This window comes from Lemur catta, chromosome 12, assembly GCF_020740605.2.
Source record: "Lemur catta isolate mLemCat1 chromosome 12, mLemCat1.pri, whole genome shotgun sequence".
Classification (NCBI taxonomy): domain Eukaryota; kingdom Metazoa; phylum Chordata; class Mammalia; order Primates; family Lemuridae; genus Lemur; species Lemur catta.
In genome coordinates this window covers 48728637-48743586 of record NC_059139.1, presented here as the reverse complement: position 1 = coordinate 48743586, position 14950 = coordinate 48728637, and the positions used below count along the sequence as shown (strand labels likewise).

The following is a 14950-nucleotide window of genomic DNA, read 5'->3' as shown; positions in this document are numbered from 1 at the left end:
CAGGCAGAGTTGGGACTGTCAGGAGATGGCACAAAATAGAATTGCTATCTGGGTGATTTTTATTTTGCTATTTTCAAACCTTCTACAAACGCAATATGCTAGTATTATAAGAAAAAAATACTTTAACACATTGACAGCCATACTAGAAAAAACATTTTTTCCCTTGGGGCCATGGGGTTTGTTACAAAAATAGAATAAAAACTTCCAAAATAAAATGATCCTTTGTAATTTAATGAAAAATTTGTTATTTTTTATTGTTTTCTGTGCATGAGTTATGTGCAACTTGAAAAATAGTTCTCGAAGCTCCCAAGATGAAGAGACCTGTGAGTTACATGTGCTTCACGAGGCCCTGGGCTCAAAACTAGCGTGAGTTAAATACAACTCACATGGCAGTTAATGTGTTACAAACCACAGCTGCTATGGAAAGTCCAGAATGAATTGACAGGATGATGTTTGTAGTTATTATCATGGGGAGATATGGCTCTGGTTTCTTCCTTTTTATTTGTATTTCCAAAATTTCTTATGTGAACATGTTTTATCCTTAGAATGAGGCAGTAAAGAATGATACCCAGCTAGTAAATTAAACAATTTAAATGTAAGCTTATCTTCTAATTAACTTTTGCATTAGATTCTTGACTCTAGCTCAAATTAAAAAAAAAATTAGCATTTATGCCAACCCCGTTTCTTTTTGAAGCAGAAATTAAATCCACTTGGCTGATCCCTTCCCACTTACACATAGGAAGGCCCAGTTCCTATTACCACGTGTTCTCTGTGCACTTGTTCAGTACCGGGCTGGTGTAGAGCCTGACGTGATCAAAATCTACTGGAAGTAACGTGCATCCTTCTGTTCTTAGAACAGCCTCTGAAATGACTAAGATGGGAAAAAACTCGTCCTTGCCTGGAGGACGAGTTCATGCTTTGTTTCAGAATGCTCCCACTTACCCAATGTTTTGTAGTCATCCCTTGCTTTGTTTGCTCTCAATAGTGACTGTATTTTCACGATTTCATTATTCTGCAAAAGATTGAGACAAGTCATGACTTCCCAGAGTCCCATCTACTCTACTATTTTAGAATTTATAAGATTTCAGAACTGGCACTACTTAGAACTGACAAATTTAGATGTGATATATCCGTTATTTATTTTTCCATTTTCTTTGAAGAATGGGTAGGGTAAGTTAGCAAAAAGTATAAACAAGGCTGTAGGGGAACTGTTTACATAAAGAGGTCTAAAAAGGGAAAATAACTTTAACACAGAATTCAAATAATCTAATCTATGTTCCCATGACTACTTTTAAAAGATTCTGAAAAAAATATCCTTCCTGTTTGGCTCCTATTTAAATAAATCACTTAGCTGTTAGAAAAACTGTACATGCAATGTTGGAAAATATTTCTCTAGAGTCTTCTCTTTGGTGTTACTATATCACATTGTTCCTCTCTCCTGTTTTCTACCCAGTCCTGACTGGTGAAGTCTTATTCTCACCATGAGTTCTGATTTAAAAAAGTAAGCCTTCAAATATTATCACATTAAGTTCTCAGATCTATTCTTTCCTAAGTGTTCATTTCTACCACTTAATAAAAATCATTCAATGCTAACATTAGACAAAGTACTCATTTAGTTCATTCTCAGCTTAGATAAAAACCCGCGTGCATTTCTCTTACATGGTCTTTGAAATACTGTAGTCGTGAAAGGTAGCTCTTTCTTGCTGTCGCCATTCGGAACCAGGACTGAATCTAAAAAGAAGTAGAGAAGTCAAGGCAATCGCCAAACAACTCAATGTCGTTTCATGTAGTTTTCCTAGAAATGACATTTTATTTGCTAAAAAATAAAACTTAGCAGCCCACTAAATAATAAATATCTAAAGCCTACTCTTCATCTCCCACTTCTTTCATTGCTTTCTCGTAAGGCATTCAAAACATTTTACATGTTACCCTTCATCTCGCTGCCTTAACAGGAGAGAGGTGTTTAATGTAGCTTTGTACTGTTTTGCTTTAACCTCAGCAAATAAAAGCCGAGAGGGCAAGGCATTTTGCTGAGAGTTGCAACGAGGGAATCAAACTAAGGCTAGGCTTTTCTCTCTCATCCTTTCAGTACACCCAAATCCTTTAGGTTTTCAAAAGAAACATCGAAAGAGGTCTCATGAGGAACCCACTGCTACCAACAGTTTTCTGTGACAACCGGCACGTGCTCCGTGATGGGCACAGGCCGTAATCTCGTTGAGGAGCTAAGGCACCGTGGATCTAGATCACGTCATTCTCCATCGTCAGTGTAAAAGGTCCTTTAAACTAGTCCCATCGGATTCTACTTTCTCTCCAGCTCCACTGTTTCAACTCTCAACTGGATTTCCAAGTTGTCTACAGGTCACACATACCCTTTTTCCGCAGCTGTCTTCCAGAATCAAAATGAGAGGAAAACTTTAAGCCAAGCACTTGATGTGGCAAGAAAAGATATTTACCTTCACAATAGAATAAACATTATCAATGAACGTCTGCTGTCTGCGCACATACGCCTTCCGCTGTTTATGTCCTTTCCAAAAAGCCTAAGGAAAAGAGTGGGTTGCAGAATTATTTATGAGCAACAGTCTCCCAGTTTGTTTAGAAAGCACAAGAGCACAGCCCTTCTCAGGAGGCACTGGCTTGGGACACCGTCAGGGACCCTCCCCATCCAGTCGCATCTGGACACCCAGCCTGGGGTGGCCACGTAACCGTCACCGAGGCAGAGCACACCAGCTCACAGCTGAGGCCTGTCCCGAGCTTGGGAAAGTAGAGTGAGGGTAATACATTACCAGGGAGGAGCCCAGTTTCCTGCTTGAAAGCTTAACTTTACCAAGGCCCTGGGTGACAACAAGGTAAAATGGAATTTCCCCAAACACACAAACAGTATTAACTGGGTTTAATTTGGGAACAACATAAAATGCTTGAAAATAAAGACTAATAAGTATCTTTACTCCAACCAGTGAGCCACTGTGGCCCAGACTGGAAAGGAAGATGCTCCACTAACCTGTGACCCTGAATCCTTTGGATCCCAGAAAATAGGAGTGCTGCAAGTGACTATTATTTCACATATGCATAAAGTTTAATGACACTTCATCAAAAATTTAATGATGCTTTACATGGTTATCTTAATCAGAATTTTTATAGGAAATCTTTACAACAACTAGATACAAACTAATATCTTTAGAAGGATTAAATTCATAACTTATCAGTTTATTTCAATTCATTTGTGAGCACCTTTTTATTGAAACGTATCTTTGTAACTGACCCCAATTCCCTGATCTTGTTTTTCAAATTAGAAATGAGATAAAAGCTCCTTGTTAAAAAGGGCAAAAAAAAAAAAAAAAAGAAAAAAATCAAATTATTTTTGTAAATTTCTTTTCATGTGTGTGTGTATATATATATTTACCTCATTTTTTAAAAAAAGGTACATGGAATTTTATTATTTCAAGAATAATATACTTCTTTGTAATGATTCAAAACAAAACAGGATGAAATCAAAGTGATAAACTGAATACTTGCTCCAGACTTCCCCTCTTAATTCAAATCCCAAGAAATAACAAATATGTTTTTAAAAACTAAATTTTGAAAGAATTAACTCACAGGAAGCAGCAAAATTTATATTCCACATACCCTTCACCCAGCTTCCCCCAATGGTATCATACAAACATACTTTTAAAGCAATCCAACAGTACTAGAAAACAAGAAGACACGTAGATAAAAATTATGAGGGTTCCTGGAAGACAGAAGGCAAGTGGAACTAGACAGAAAGAGGAAAAGACAGAATAAATTTCTGCAAAAATGTGAGAACATCTTTAGGATGCCTCTAAGCTTGAGGGGACCTTGGGCAGCAGTCAGAATAATTTGGGGAAAATTATCGCCTCATCCATTTGTCAATCAGTGGACAAAAAAGCAGCTATGGAGTGGAGGCTTGAGAAAACTGCAAAAGGGTATAGCTTTTGGGGAGGGAATTCAGCTTTTCACTTAGTATTTCTGGTTTCCAATATATCTAGCCCAGGAAAATACAAGCATCTGTGTAGAAAGACCATATAAGGATTTTTGTTGCAGCAATGCTTGTAGTACCAAAAATGTACCTCCAGCAGAATGTTCACAAATAGGAGGAACAGCAAGACATACTGTGGTCACACTCATACGGAGGGATGCTGCACAGCAGTTACGAAGAATAAGGTAGGGTCACAGGTACTGGCTATGGAAACATTCTGTATCTTGGGGAGTAGGAAAATCTCCAAAATATATTGCTAAGATAAAAAGGAAATTGTAGCTTACTACACATATTATGATACCACGTTAACAAAAAAAAAAAAGAAAGAAAGAAAACCACAAAATACATATCTCTACGCAAACAATCTGTATCTCAATGCCTAGAAAATCTATTAGAATGCATAATGGGCTGGGCGTGGTGGCTCACACCTGTAATCCTAGCACTCTGAGAGGCTGTGGGGGGAGGACTGCTTGAGACCAGGAGTTCAAGACCAGCCTGGGCAATACAGTGAGACCCCTGTCTCTATAAAAAATAAGTTAGTCAGGCATAATGGTGCATGCCTGTACTCCTAAGTACCTGGGAGGTGGAGGTGGGAGGATTGTTTGCGCCCAAAGTTTGAGGCTGCACTGAACTATGACTGCATCACAGCCTGGGTGACAGAGCAAGGCCATCTCTAAAAATAAAATAAAAAAAAAAAACCCCAAAACAAAAAACAAGAACAAAAACAAAAGAATACAAAGTGAACACAGAAAAAGGGAGTATACATACCTGTGTACCTATCCTTACACTTCTACTTAGCACCTCTACAAAGGGAACTATTAACTTTTTATTGTGTACCCTTCGAAATATGCACAACACATGTAAACATACATATTCCATCATTCTGCACAAAATACAAACTTATATAAAGATGTCTGTATATATGTGTTTATGCATCATTTTTGACAAAATGGGGTCCATTATTATGCCAAGGTTTGTGTTCTTCTCTAAATTACATATGGCACTGATATTATTTCACATACTAAAAAAAGCATACCCCCTATTTTTTGATGACCACACAGTATTCTACAGCATGGATTTACCATGAAGTAACAATTCATCTGGTGTTTCACATTAAGTTGTCTTCATTTTTGTAGCAAACATTCTTGTATGCACTATTATGTATTTTGTGTGAATGTTTCCATTAAGATAGAGTATTAGAAAGGGGATTACTGTGTCAATATTGGATATTAAAAATTGATAGGTACTGTCAAAATTCCCCTTCGAAGAGTTATGATAGAGACCACTTCCTCAACAGTCTCAATGAACTGGTAAAAATTCTAAAGGTGGATGACAGAAAACTGCTGCTCTATTTTTATTCATATTTTGATCTCCAATAAAATGTAGAAACCTCACACCTCCCTTCACACACCTTTATCCTCCCCCATTTATAACACATTGTCTGAAATACTTCCTCTACATATCAGAACCACATCCATGCTATAATTTTTGCTTTAAAGGTGTCAAACAACTTTAAAAACTCAGAAGAAGGAAAACGTAGTATTTTTATTCATACTTTCCACCCTTCCAGTTGTTCTTTCTTCCTTGCTGATATTTCAGAATTCCTTCTTTTATCGTTTCCTTTTTGTTTAGAGAACATTCCTCAGACATTCTTTGAGGGCAGGTTTGCTGGTGACAAGTACTCTTCGTTTCCCTGTCACTCCTGAAGTGTAATTTTGCTGGATATAGAATTCTGTCTTGGCCGTTTCTTTTCTTTTCAGCCTTGAAAAATGTTGTACCACATCCTTTGGCCTCTAGAAGTTCTTATGAAAATTCCTCTCTCATTGGAATCATCTTCCTCTTATAGGTAAGTTGTCGTTTTTATCTTAAAGCTTTCAAGATTCCTTGTTTGTCTTTCGTTTTCAGAAGATTGACTATGATGTGTCTTTTTTGTGAATTTTTTTCAGTTTATCCTGTTTGGGGTTTGTGCAACTCCTGGAATCTGTGTATTTGTGTCTGTGTCTACACTTTGGAACTTCTCAGATTTTATTTCTTCAAGTACTTTGTCAGTGTTGCTCCTTCCTCTTCTGCTCTGGGATCCTGATGACACAAATGTCAAACCTTTTGTTATAGTCCCACAGGTGCCCGAGGCTCTGCTCATTATTTTGTCGGTCTGTTTTCTGTTGTTCAGATCTGGGAATTTCTGTTGTTCTGTCCTCTAGTTCACTGATTCATTCTTCTGTTCCTTCCACCCAGCTGTGGAGGCTATCCATTGGGCTTTTCACATCTGTTACTGTATTTTTCAGTTCTAAAATTGGCTTGGTTTTTTATTTTTACATTTTTTATTTCTTTTCTGAGACGTTCTATTTTTCCCTTTTGTTTCAAATGTGTTAGTAATTGCTTATTGTAACATTTTCAGGATGGCTGCTTTAAAAATACTTCATAGGCCAGGGGCGATGGCTCACGCCTGTAATCCTAGCACTTAGGGAGGCCAAGGCAGGCAGATCATTTGAGCTCAGGAGTTCGAGACCAGCCTAAGCAAGAGCGAGATCCCATCTCTACTAAAAATAGAAAGAAATTATCTGGCCAACTAAAAATATATATAGAAAAAATTAGCTGGGCATGGTGGCACATGCCTGTAATCCCAGCTACTCAGGAGGCTGAGGCAGGAGGATCACTTGAGCCCAGGAGTTTGAGGTTGCTGTGAGCTAGGCTGACGCCACGGCACTCTAGCCCAGGCAGAGCGAGACTCTGTCTCAAAAATAAATAAATAAATAAATAAATAAATAAATAAAAATACTTCATAGATAATTCTAACATCTCTGTCATCTCCATGTTGGAATCCAGTAATTGTTTTTTTAAATCGAAGTTGTGATTTTCTTGGTTCTTGGCATGAATGACTGTAATATCCAAACAATCCGTGTGATTGAAACTTGGACAATTTGGATATTATGGCATGCTAGATCTCACTAAATCTTAGTTTTTTTTTTTGGAGACAGAGTCTCGCTTTGTTGCCGGGGCTACAGTGCCGTGGCATCAGCCTAGCTCACAGCAACCTCAAACTACTGGGCTCAAGCGATCCTCCTGCCTCAGCCTCCTGAGTAGCTGGGACTACAGGCATGTGCCACCATGCCCGGCTAATTTTTTCTATATATATTTTTAGTTGGTCAGCTAATTTCTTTCTATTTTTAGTAAAGATGGGGTCTCGCTCTCGCTCAGGCTGGTCTTGAACTCCTGACCTCGAGCGATCCACCCGCCTTGGCCTCCCAGAGTGCTAGGATTACAGGCGTGAGCCACTGCGCCCGGCCGAGAAAGTGTGTTTTTAATCATCTCTTCTTTCTCTCAGCTCTTGTGATCTTTCTCAAGCTCTCCATGTCTGTTTTAATTATTTCCAGAGTCTGTTTTACATTCTGCAGTCATAAATTCATTTACAATTATTTCTCTTTCTCTCCTTAGTTGTCAGCTGTCTTTTCAGTTTATTCTCTTGTTTCTATAGGTCTACATCTTATTAAATTCCTCACAAATATAAAGCAGTTTCAGTATAAAGTTTTCTTCTGTCTTCTGGAAGAGTATGCCTAGATTTTTACTCCATTTACATTTTACAAGTTACATCCCTTTTTCTGCTTTTGATACACAATTTTTTTGTTTGTTTGTTTATGAGCAGATTTTTTCCTACTCACTCAGGCAATTTTATCAGTGTCTTCTAACAGCTCAGAAATATGACTATGTGGATTCTCCTTGACTTCCTTCCATGTTGACCTGGGCACCTTCTGATTAATTACATAAGCAGTTGGGACAGAGGGTTGAATGTTGATTACACACATTGTCTGCATCATTATTCAGACCCTAGGCAGGTGACTGAGGGCGAGAAGGGTGGTGTAGCTGGGTTATGTATGGCTGGCCTTGGCCTAGGAGCTTTGTCTCTTTATTTCTCTATTTGTTAGACTCTACCATATCTGGGACCAACTCAGCCAGTTAGGAATCTTGAGCTGTTCTATGTAGGGGAACATCTCAGACATCAGAACATTCCCCGAATTCAGGGTAAACTAGCCACTTTGTTGAGAAGTGAGACTGGCATGATTTCCTTCAGTTCATGGTCTTTTGGTTTTATGGGTCAGCAGGTTTCTGTTCACTGTGTATTCACTTCTGGTCCACATCTGTGAAGTAGACTTACCTGTAGATCCCATGTCCTCCTTGTTAGAAAACTGTCAGAAAAGTGGGGGGGGAAAAGCATGGTGGGATAATTTCATAGTTTGATGGCTTCTTCTTCAATCCTGCTGCCTTTGCTGAGGTGGAAGAGAAAGGCTCCAAATGATTATTCCCATCCTTTCCCCAACCCTCTCATACCCCAGCCCCAGATTCTAGTATCAGAAGGAGTCTACACTGGTGGGCTTTTCAATGTCTTCCAAATGCAACGCTGCACTGAGCCTCGAGATCAGAGAGTGTGGGGCTTGCTCCAAATTGTATTGCATTGGCTGACACTTTGAATTTGGTGCAAAATTAGAGCTGTAACGTCAGTGCAGATGATTCTATTTTTAGGCTTTGGTCACTTCCTGTGTTCTGCCTACAATTTGTTTACAGGAATAAACTGGAAAACTCATTGGCTCACCTAGAAAAATCCTTTGAGTGTCAGGTTTATAGTAGAAATTTCCTTTAAAAAATTTATCATTTCTGACTTGCTAATATCTTACTCTCTGAACAAATTCAAACATTTGAGCACCTACCACATGTAAGACACAAGATGACAAATGTTTATATAAAACTCATTTTTCTTCCTTGGACATTACAGACAGCTGGGGAAAGCAGATGAGTTCATTAGTGACCACAAAAGAGAAGCTGTTCAACAGACAATCTTTCCATCTGGGAAATGTCATAGTTACTAGTCAAAGTAAAATCCCATCAAGCTCTGCCAGTCAATAAAAGTATCACTTTCGACACATCAGAAAAAGACAAACATGCAGGCTTTTGGAAGCCAGTGTGGTGGTTGGTAGAGGGTCCTAGAGGGATAGTGAGAAGCAATATCTGAATCTGGCAAGTTCTTCCCCTGCCAACCAGAAAGTTCAGCCAAGTCATACAGGCTGAAGAATAACTTAAAATAAAAAGTTTGGGAATGAGTATTGCTCCTGCAGGCCTAAATGAAGAAAGAAAGATTATGGAAGGGAGAAGAAAGATATTCCTGGAGATGCTAAATGTGTTTTATTTCATTAGTTCTTTTGTTCTTTCAGGCTAGAAGAGCACAGAAACTCATATGCCACTCAACATCCACTACCCACTGAAAAACCAAATCACAAAGCCTCTCAGTCAGGAAGGAAGTAACACATGGAGATCCAGCTTCTTAGAGAAATGAGCCTTCGATTCTGAAGTGTCCCTTGGGCTCCAACAAGGTTGGCGGCAGGTGGATCGGTAAAAGCACATAGTGCTCCTGAACACTTTCCAGAAGACCACAGGTTAAAAGTCATTCCTCATCAAGACACTGCCCATCTTAAAGCCTTAGTGAAACAGAGTACAGGGCACTGATTGAGTAAAACTCTGCAGTCAGATTTATGAGAATGCTGGTAGTTGAGTGTCCTATCATCAAATAAAACGTTTTCAGGGGATATGACAGTTTTCTGTAAGCAGTGGTAGGTGATTCACATACCTGTATTTTGACCACATTCTCTTCTTGTCCATACAAAAATGATTTCCTAGCTTCAAACTCTTCCATAAGGACGTGTCCTGAGCTTGTGCCTCGAAAGCAAAGCAGCAGATCTTCTGAAGCAGACCACATCTTCTCACGCATGTAACCTAGCGTGACTTCCTTAATAACATCCTGGCAAGAGATATTTCTTAGGGTTATACTTCACACATCAGGTGAAAGGAGCACATAAAATAGCTTCTGGATAGTTTATCTTTTAGAAAATGATATGGATATCTCTTTTTGGCTTGGTTTAAAAACAGATTTAACCAGAGCCAAGGGATGAAGTGGCTTAGCTTCTTTCTAGCGACATGATTTTGGAATCCTCTGAGCTCGGTGCTGAGCTGGTACACGAACGTGGCTGAACGGTCTCAGGATTTGGAGGCGGAGAGGTATGGATGATGCTGGTAAGGACCAGGCATGAGGCTCGAGCTCCACAGAATGAACAAAGGGATAGGGATGGTTACCGTAAAAACACGCATTACCTCCTCACTCCCTCGGGCTGCCGGGGAAAAGGCAGCAGTGCCTGTGAGGTCCTCAGGCTTCCCTTCCCCACCTTTATTCCTCAGGTCAGAGAAGGCAGACTCCTCAACGAGCTGGGGGAGAACTCACAATGATGCTCTGGGACAAAACAAAATGCTTGGGGCAGAAGGAAAGGCGGTGGGAGAGGAAAGACAAGTGCGATCAAGGGCAGGTGGGAAATTTAGAGGGATAAGAACAAAGGGAGAAGGGGGTTATAAGAAGGTTTTATGTGGGCTATGAACTGAGTTTCCTTTTTTGGTCACTGAGAGATGCTAGCAAAGACTGGACTCACTTCAGCTGATGACTCTTATCCAGTGCGATTGGGATCAATAGTTGGTTAAACAGTAAAAGTGAAATCACATAAAAGATGCATAACCACCTTTAAGAGAGGGCACATATGTGTGCATTCATTGAATAAAATCAGTAACTTCAGGTTGTTTAGAAGAAATATAATTTTTTTTTCTTTTACAGTGTTAGACCTGCCACTGTTTAATTATCTTAACACACTGATACTCAATATAACAAAAAGTTACACCTGGGTCATCTTTGGATGCCACATGAGCAATTTTTGATTCCAAATTTCAACTCTTGATGCTGCTTCTTTAAAGTTTGATACATCTTTTCAATCATGGCGTATGATTTTTTAGTAGGTCCATAATTTCAACTTTTAAAAAATTAGCACTAACAATTCATTGCTATAATGTCATTTCCTTAAAAATTATAAGAACTTTGAATGTCTGAAAGTAGTTATTGAACAATGTTCTTCACTATCTTCTTGTGGTCAAGAATTTTTGGTAGCATTGTCAAACTCAGGCCACATTTTTTCTCTAAGTTTTAGTAAATACTGTATTGGTGATTCTGTCCACAATACTGCAACCATGTGGTATTTTTGATGTTCTTGACTTTTAGTGAGTTTATAAGATCTGTATTTGTGTGTTCTATTTTTTTTCCAAAACAGAACTCAATTATCGTCAGCATTTTCTCTATAAACATACTAAAATGCCTGGATCCACCAGCAATTTTCTTATCTTTTGGGTCCAACTTTTGATCTTAAGTCCAAAGCAGTCTTGGTGAGCATTCCTTCAAGAGTATTTCCCCCTTGGGAAGCATTACTCACTTTGTAAAGAAACGGTGTAGCTGTGTTAGAATAAATCTATTCCTTAAGCCTCCAGCTTGTGTTATTAATTCGAGAGCAATGGGCACTCAGAGACACTTGTGGCCGTGTCAAAAACAATGTGAAAAGCAGAAAAGATACAAAACTAGAAATTGGAGCACTGGGAATAAACCTCTGTTCATTGATGAAATCTGTACAAATCGTAGAATTAGTACAGTTGCTTCACCTACTTTGTGCCTCAGTTTCCCCGTCTACAACAATGTAAGATGAGAACATTTGCTCTACTTCTACTTAGAGACTGATTTAGGGATCAAAAGGATGTGAAAGTGCATTAGAAAGTCAAACTCTGTACAAGCATGGGGTACTGGGCTGTGTTTGATTTCAGAAGACCTTATCTGCAGTGCTACACATACTTCAGGTAGTTAGAAAGATTACTTTTGACCATGACTTATTTCAGAAGTTTCATATTCCTCTGACTTTACTCTGCCATTTCTTCACGGCTCTCCACCAACCTCAGACAAAGCAAGAAGGCCACGCTGGCCTCACTACCTGCTTATGGCTAAGTCTCCTTTTGTTTCAGGAAATCTATACCAAGCATCTAGTTCCTTATTTCTGTGTAAGAACATAAATACTCAGATCTGACAAAGCCATGATCAGAGAGGTCCATATATGGTCAAAATGCTCTTCTCATTTCTCTATGCAGGGAGGGAGAACTAAAAAATGGATGAAATTAAGTGACCTAGAACCAAAACTGAAAGGAGCTCTTTGGCCTTACGTTTTCTTATACCTTTTCTATTAAGTTATCCTTTTGGTTTTTTTTTTTTAAATACGTAGCCCTTGGAGCCTATGCATATAAAAACAGAATATTTGGGAAGGAATTAGCACTAAAATGGACAAGGCACATGGGAGGAAATTAGTAGGTGCCCTAATACTTAAGCCAGCTTTGTATATAATGAGAAAAAGCATTTGAGCAACAGATGCTAATGCAGACTCTTCTAAATGGGTTTCTTCTTCCTATATTTAACATATTACATGTTCTAACAGCCAATAACTATTCTGTATATGTTAACTAACACATTGTTTCTTTGCTCCTAACAAGCAGCTCAGATAGAAACTGTTTATATAATTCAGTTAAAAAGGAATGGGAGCAGGGATCTTTTTTTTCTTTTCTTTTCTTTTTTATTTATGATAGAATCTGGCTCTGTTACCCTGGTTAGAGTGCAGTGGTATCATCATAGCTCACTACAACTTCAAACTCCCGGGCTCAATTGATCCTCTCACCTCAGCCTCCCAAAATGCTGGGATTACAGGCTCCTGCTGCCATGCCAAGCTAATTTTTCTATTTTTTGTAGAGGCAGGGTCTCACTCTTGCTCAGGCTGATTTTGGAACTCCTGAGCTCAAGCAATCCTCCTGCCTTGGCCTCTAGAGTGCTAGGATTACAGGCATGAGCCACCACACCGAGCTGATAAATTGCTTTTGATAAGTAAAATGTGGTAAAAGAAAGCTTTCAAATATGTGTCAAGGATAAGTTAAAAGGATCTTTACTGCTTAAATAAAAATTCTGATTTACTATAGCATGTTTAACTCTTGGTTAGTACAATATATGGACATAGGGCTAATTTTTATGTCAGTTAATCAAAAGTCGAGTATAAAATATACTTAGTTGTGTTACTGGCTCTTACATTTGGACATAGGTTCATCCAGAATTCCAGAAATTATGTTAAGCAATGAAACTATGCTAAGAAGATCATCTTAGAAGAAGCAAACATTTGTTTACCTATCCTGTTCTTTGCCCAACTCTGTCCTTTGTTCCTGAAGCCACCCTGGAGATGGCTGCGGTCAGCTGTGGCAGAGATACCTCCTCCAGTATTTTGCAGGAAAAAAATTTTGGTTTGAAAGGTTAAGTTGCAGGCTGAGGGTGGCGGACGGGGCGGGGGAGGAATAATACATTTTGAATAATGACAACCAAGGACTTGTCACTAATTGAGTTTAACCGTGTGAAGGAAATCCTGAAGCTTGATTTCTTAGGATAATTACCATCCCAAATAAACTGCAAAAGCTTTCTTCTCCCTACTCTATTTGGTTTTGTTATGCCAATATGGGAAAAATTCTAAGAGTTAGAAACAATGCAGCCACATTCCACTGCAGTTCATGAAGACTTTATTCCATATCCAGCCTTCAAACAGATCAATTAGTTCATCGTTTCAATGATTCAAAAACAGAAAACCAATCCACATATCTTTATACAGTACTGTTTTCCATCCAACACCAACCTCCTACCTCTATTTCTTTTTCCGTGAGCCATGATTCCTTACGGAAGTACGATTCAGGCAGGACCCAGGAACTCTCTTTCGAATCAACGTTGTAATAGTAATCATATTTCTCCTGCAGGGTGAGTTTGAGCCACGAACCTTCACTAGACACTGAAGAAAAAAGTTTGTTAAATTCTACAGAGAAACAGTGAATCCTTAAACAGTAGCATAGTTTCTTCAATATGTAAAATAATTCATAAATATGTTTTTTACCAAACATTCAGATGCCCTAAGTTAAAGCCATTAGAAATGATCTGATAACATGGAACAAATTCAATGTATTCTACGGCAGATCTCTGCTAAGCCAAAGAAAAGGAAGAAAGACAAATGTCTAATGCTAGTTCTGAATCTCAAATCTTTCATGAGGATGGTAAGAGTAAAAAAACAGCCAAAGAGAAGGAAAAGGAACAAGGAATACATGTAGACATCTGCCATTGAACACATGGTCTCCTTTGTCTACATGTAGTGCTGCCTACATGTGTTGTCTACATGTGGTGTACATCCACATAAACAAAGGAGACCAATAAGCAAAATCCCATTTGCTTACAAAATCTTCCAGCAATTTCTCCAATAGGGAGTGACCCACAAGGACTGTGGCTCATATTTAAGAAGGGCCAATGATCTGCATTACACCAAAGAAGAAGTGACTCACCTTTGGAGACGACTTTATCCAAAGTACAAAATGTCATATGCACAACACAAAGGTCAACTAAACTAGGGAAAAAGAAAATTCCTGGTCCCTCTGACTCATCTTACTCTATGCAACCACACAAACTAGGAAAAGCAAATATTGACAGGATTTATGTATGTGTGTCAGGGGCAGTGTCAGAAAAACCTGTGTCTGGCATGGCTTAAATTGGCCACGAAGTACATCTCCTTCTCACGAATGCATGAACTACACTTCATGTTTAGAAATCTTTGTATTTTGTTGAATGGTCACGATTCCTGTCCCAGACCAGACAGCTAAAAACAAAAAAGTTTTTAAAGTTCTAATGTAGCCTAAGCCAAGTCAGCTGCTACCAAGTAAGCATTAGACTTACTGCCTTTATACGTAAATCAAAGATCAAGTAAATGTCTTCATAGAATATTGAAATGAATTCAAATAACTAAACAGAGGTAACATTAAGGCCCTTAAATACGTATTGATTCCTTTTGGTTTTAAATGTTCTATTTGTGAATGTCCAGGCCGAGAGACTTATCTCTTTTCAAATGGGCAGACAAGGTGTTCATCTGTTTAGAAACACTGGTATGCTAGAACATGCAATGTAAATAGAACATCAACTTAGGCTGTTCACAAGTAATTATTATATTTTCAGTCACCAATAGCTGTCAGATTCATAAATGCTTTCAGAAG

At 38.6% G+C, this 14950-nt stretch overlaps 1 protein-coding gene across 1 annotated transcript in view; it reads right to left on the bottom strand.

Annotated features, from left to right (window-relative positions):
• The window catches only part of IQGAP2 (IQ motif containing GTPase activating protein 2), a 271207-nt gene that overhangs the window by 49176 nt on the left and 207081 nt on the right, over positions 1–14950 (bottom strand). The window contains exons 16-20 of the mRNA XM_045566428.1: positions 13565–13707; positions 9612–9782; positions 2454–2537; positions 1660–1731; positions 943–1012 (exon numbers count right to left, since the gene is read on the bottom strand). Of these exons, the coding sequence (XP_045422384.1) occupies positions 943–1012; positions 1660–1731; positions 2454–2537; positions 9612–9782; positions 13565–13707 (540 nt within the window). The remainder of the gene's footprint in view (positions 1–942; positions 1013–1659; positions 1732–2453; positions 2538–9611; positions 9783–13564; positions 13708–14950) is intronic.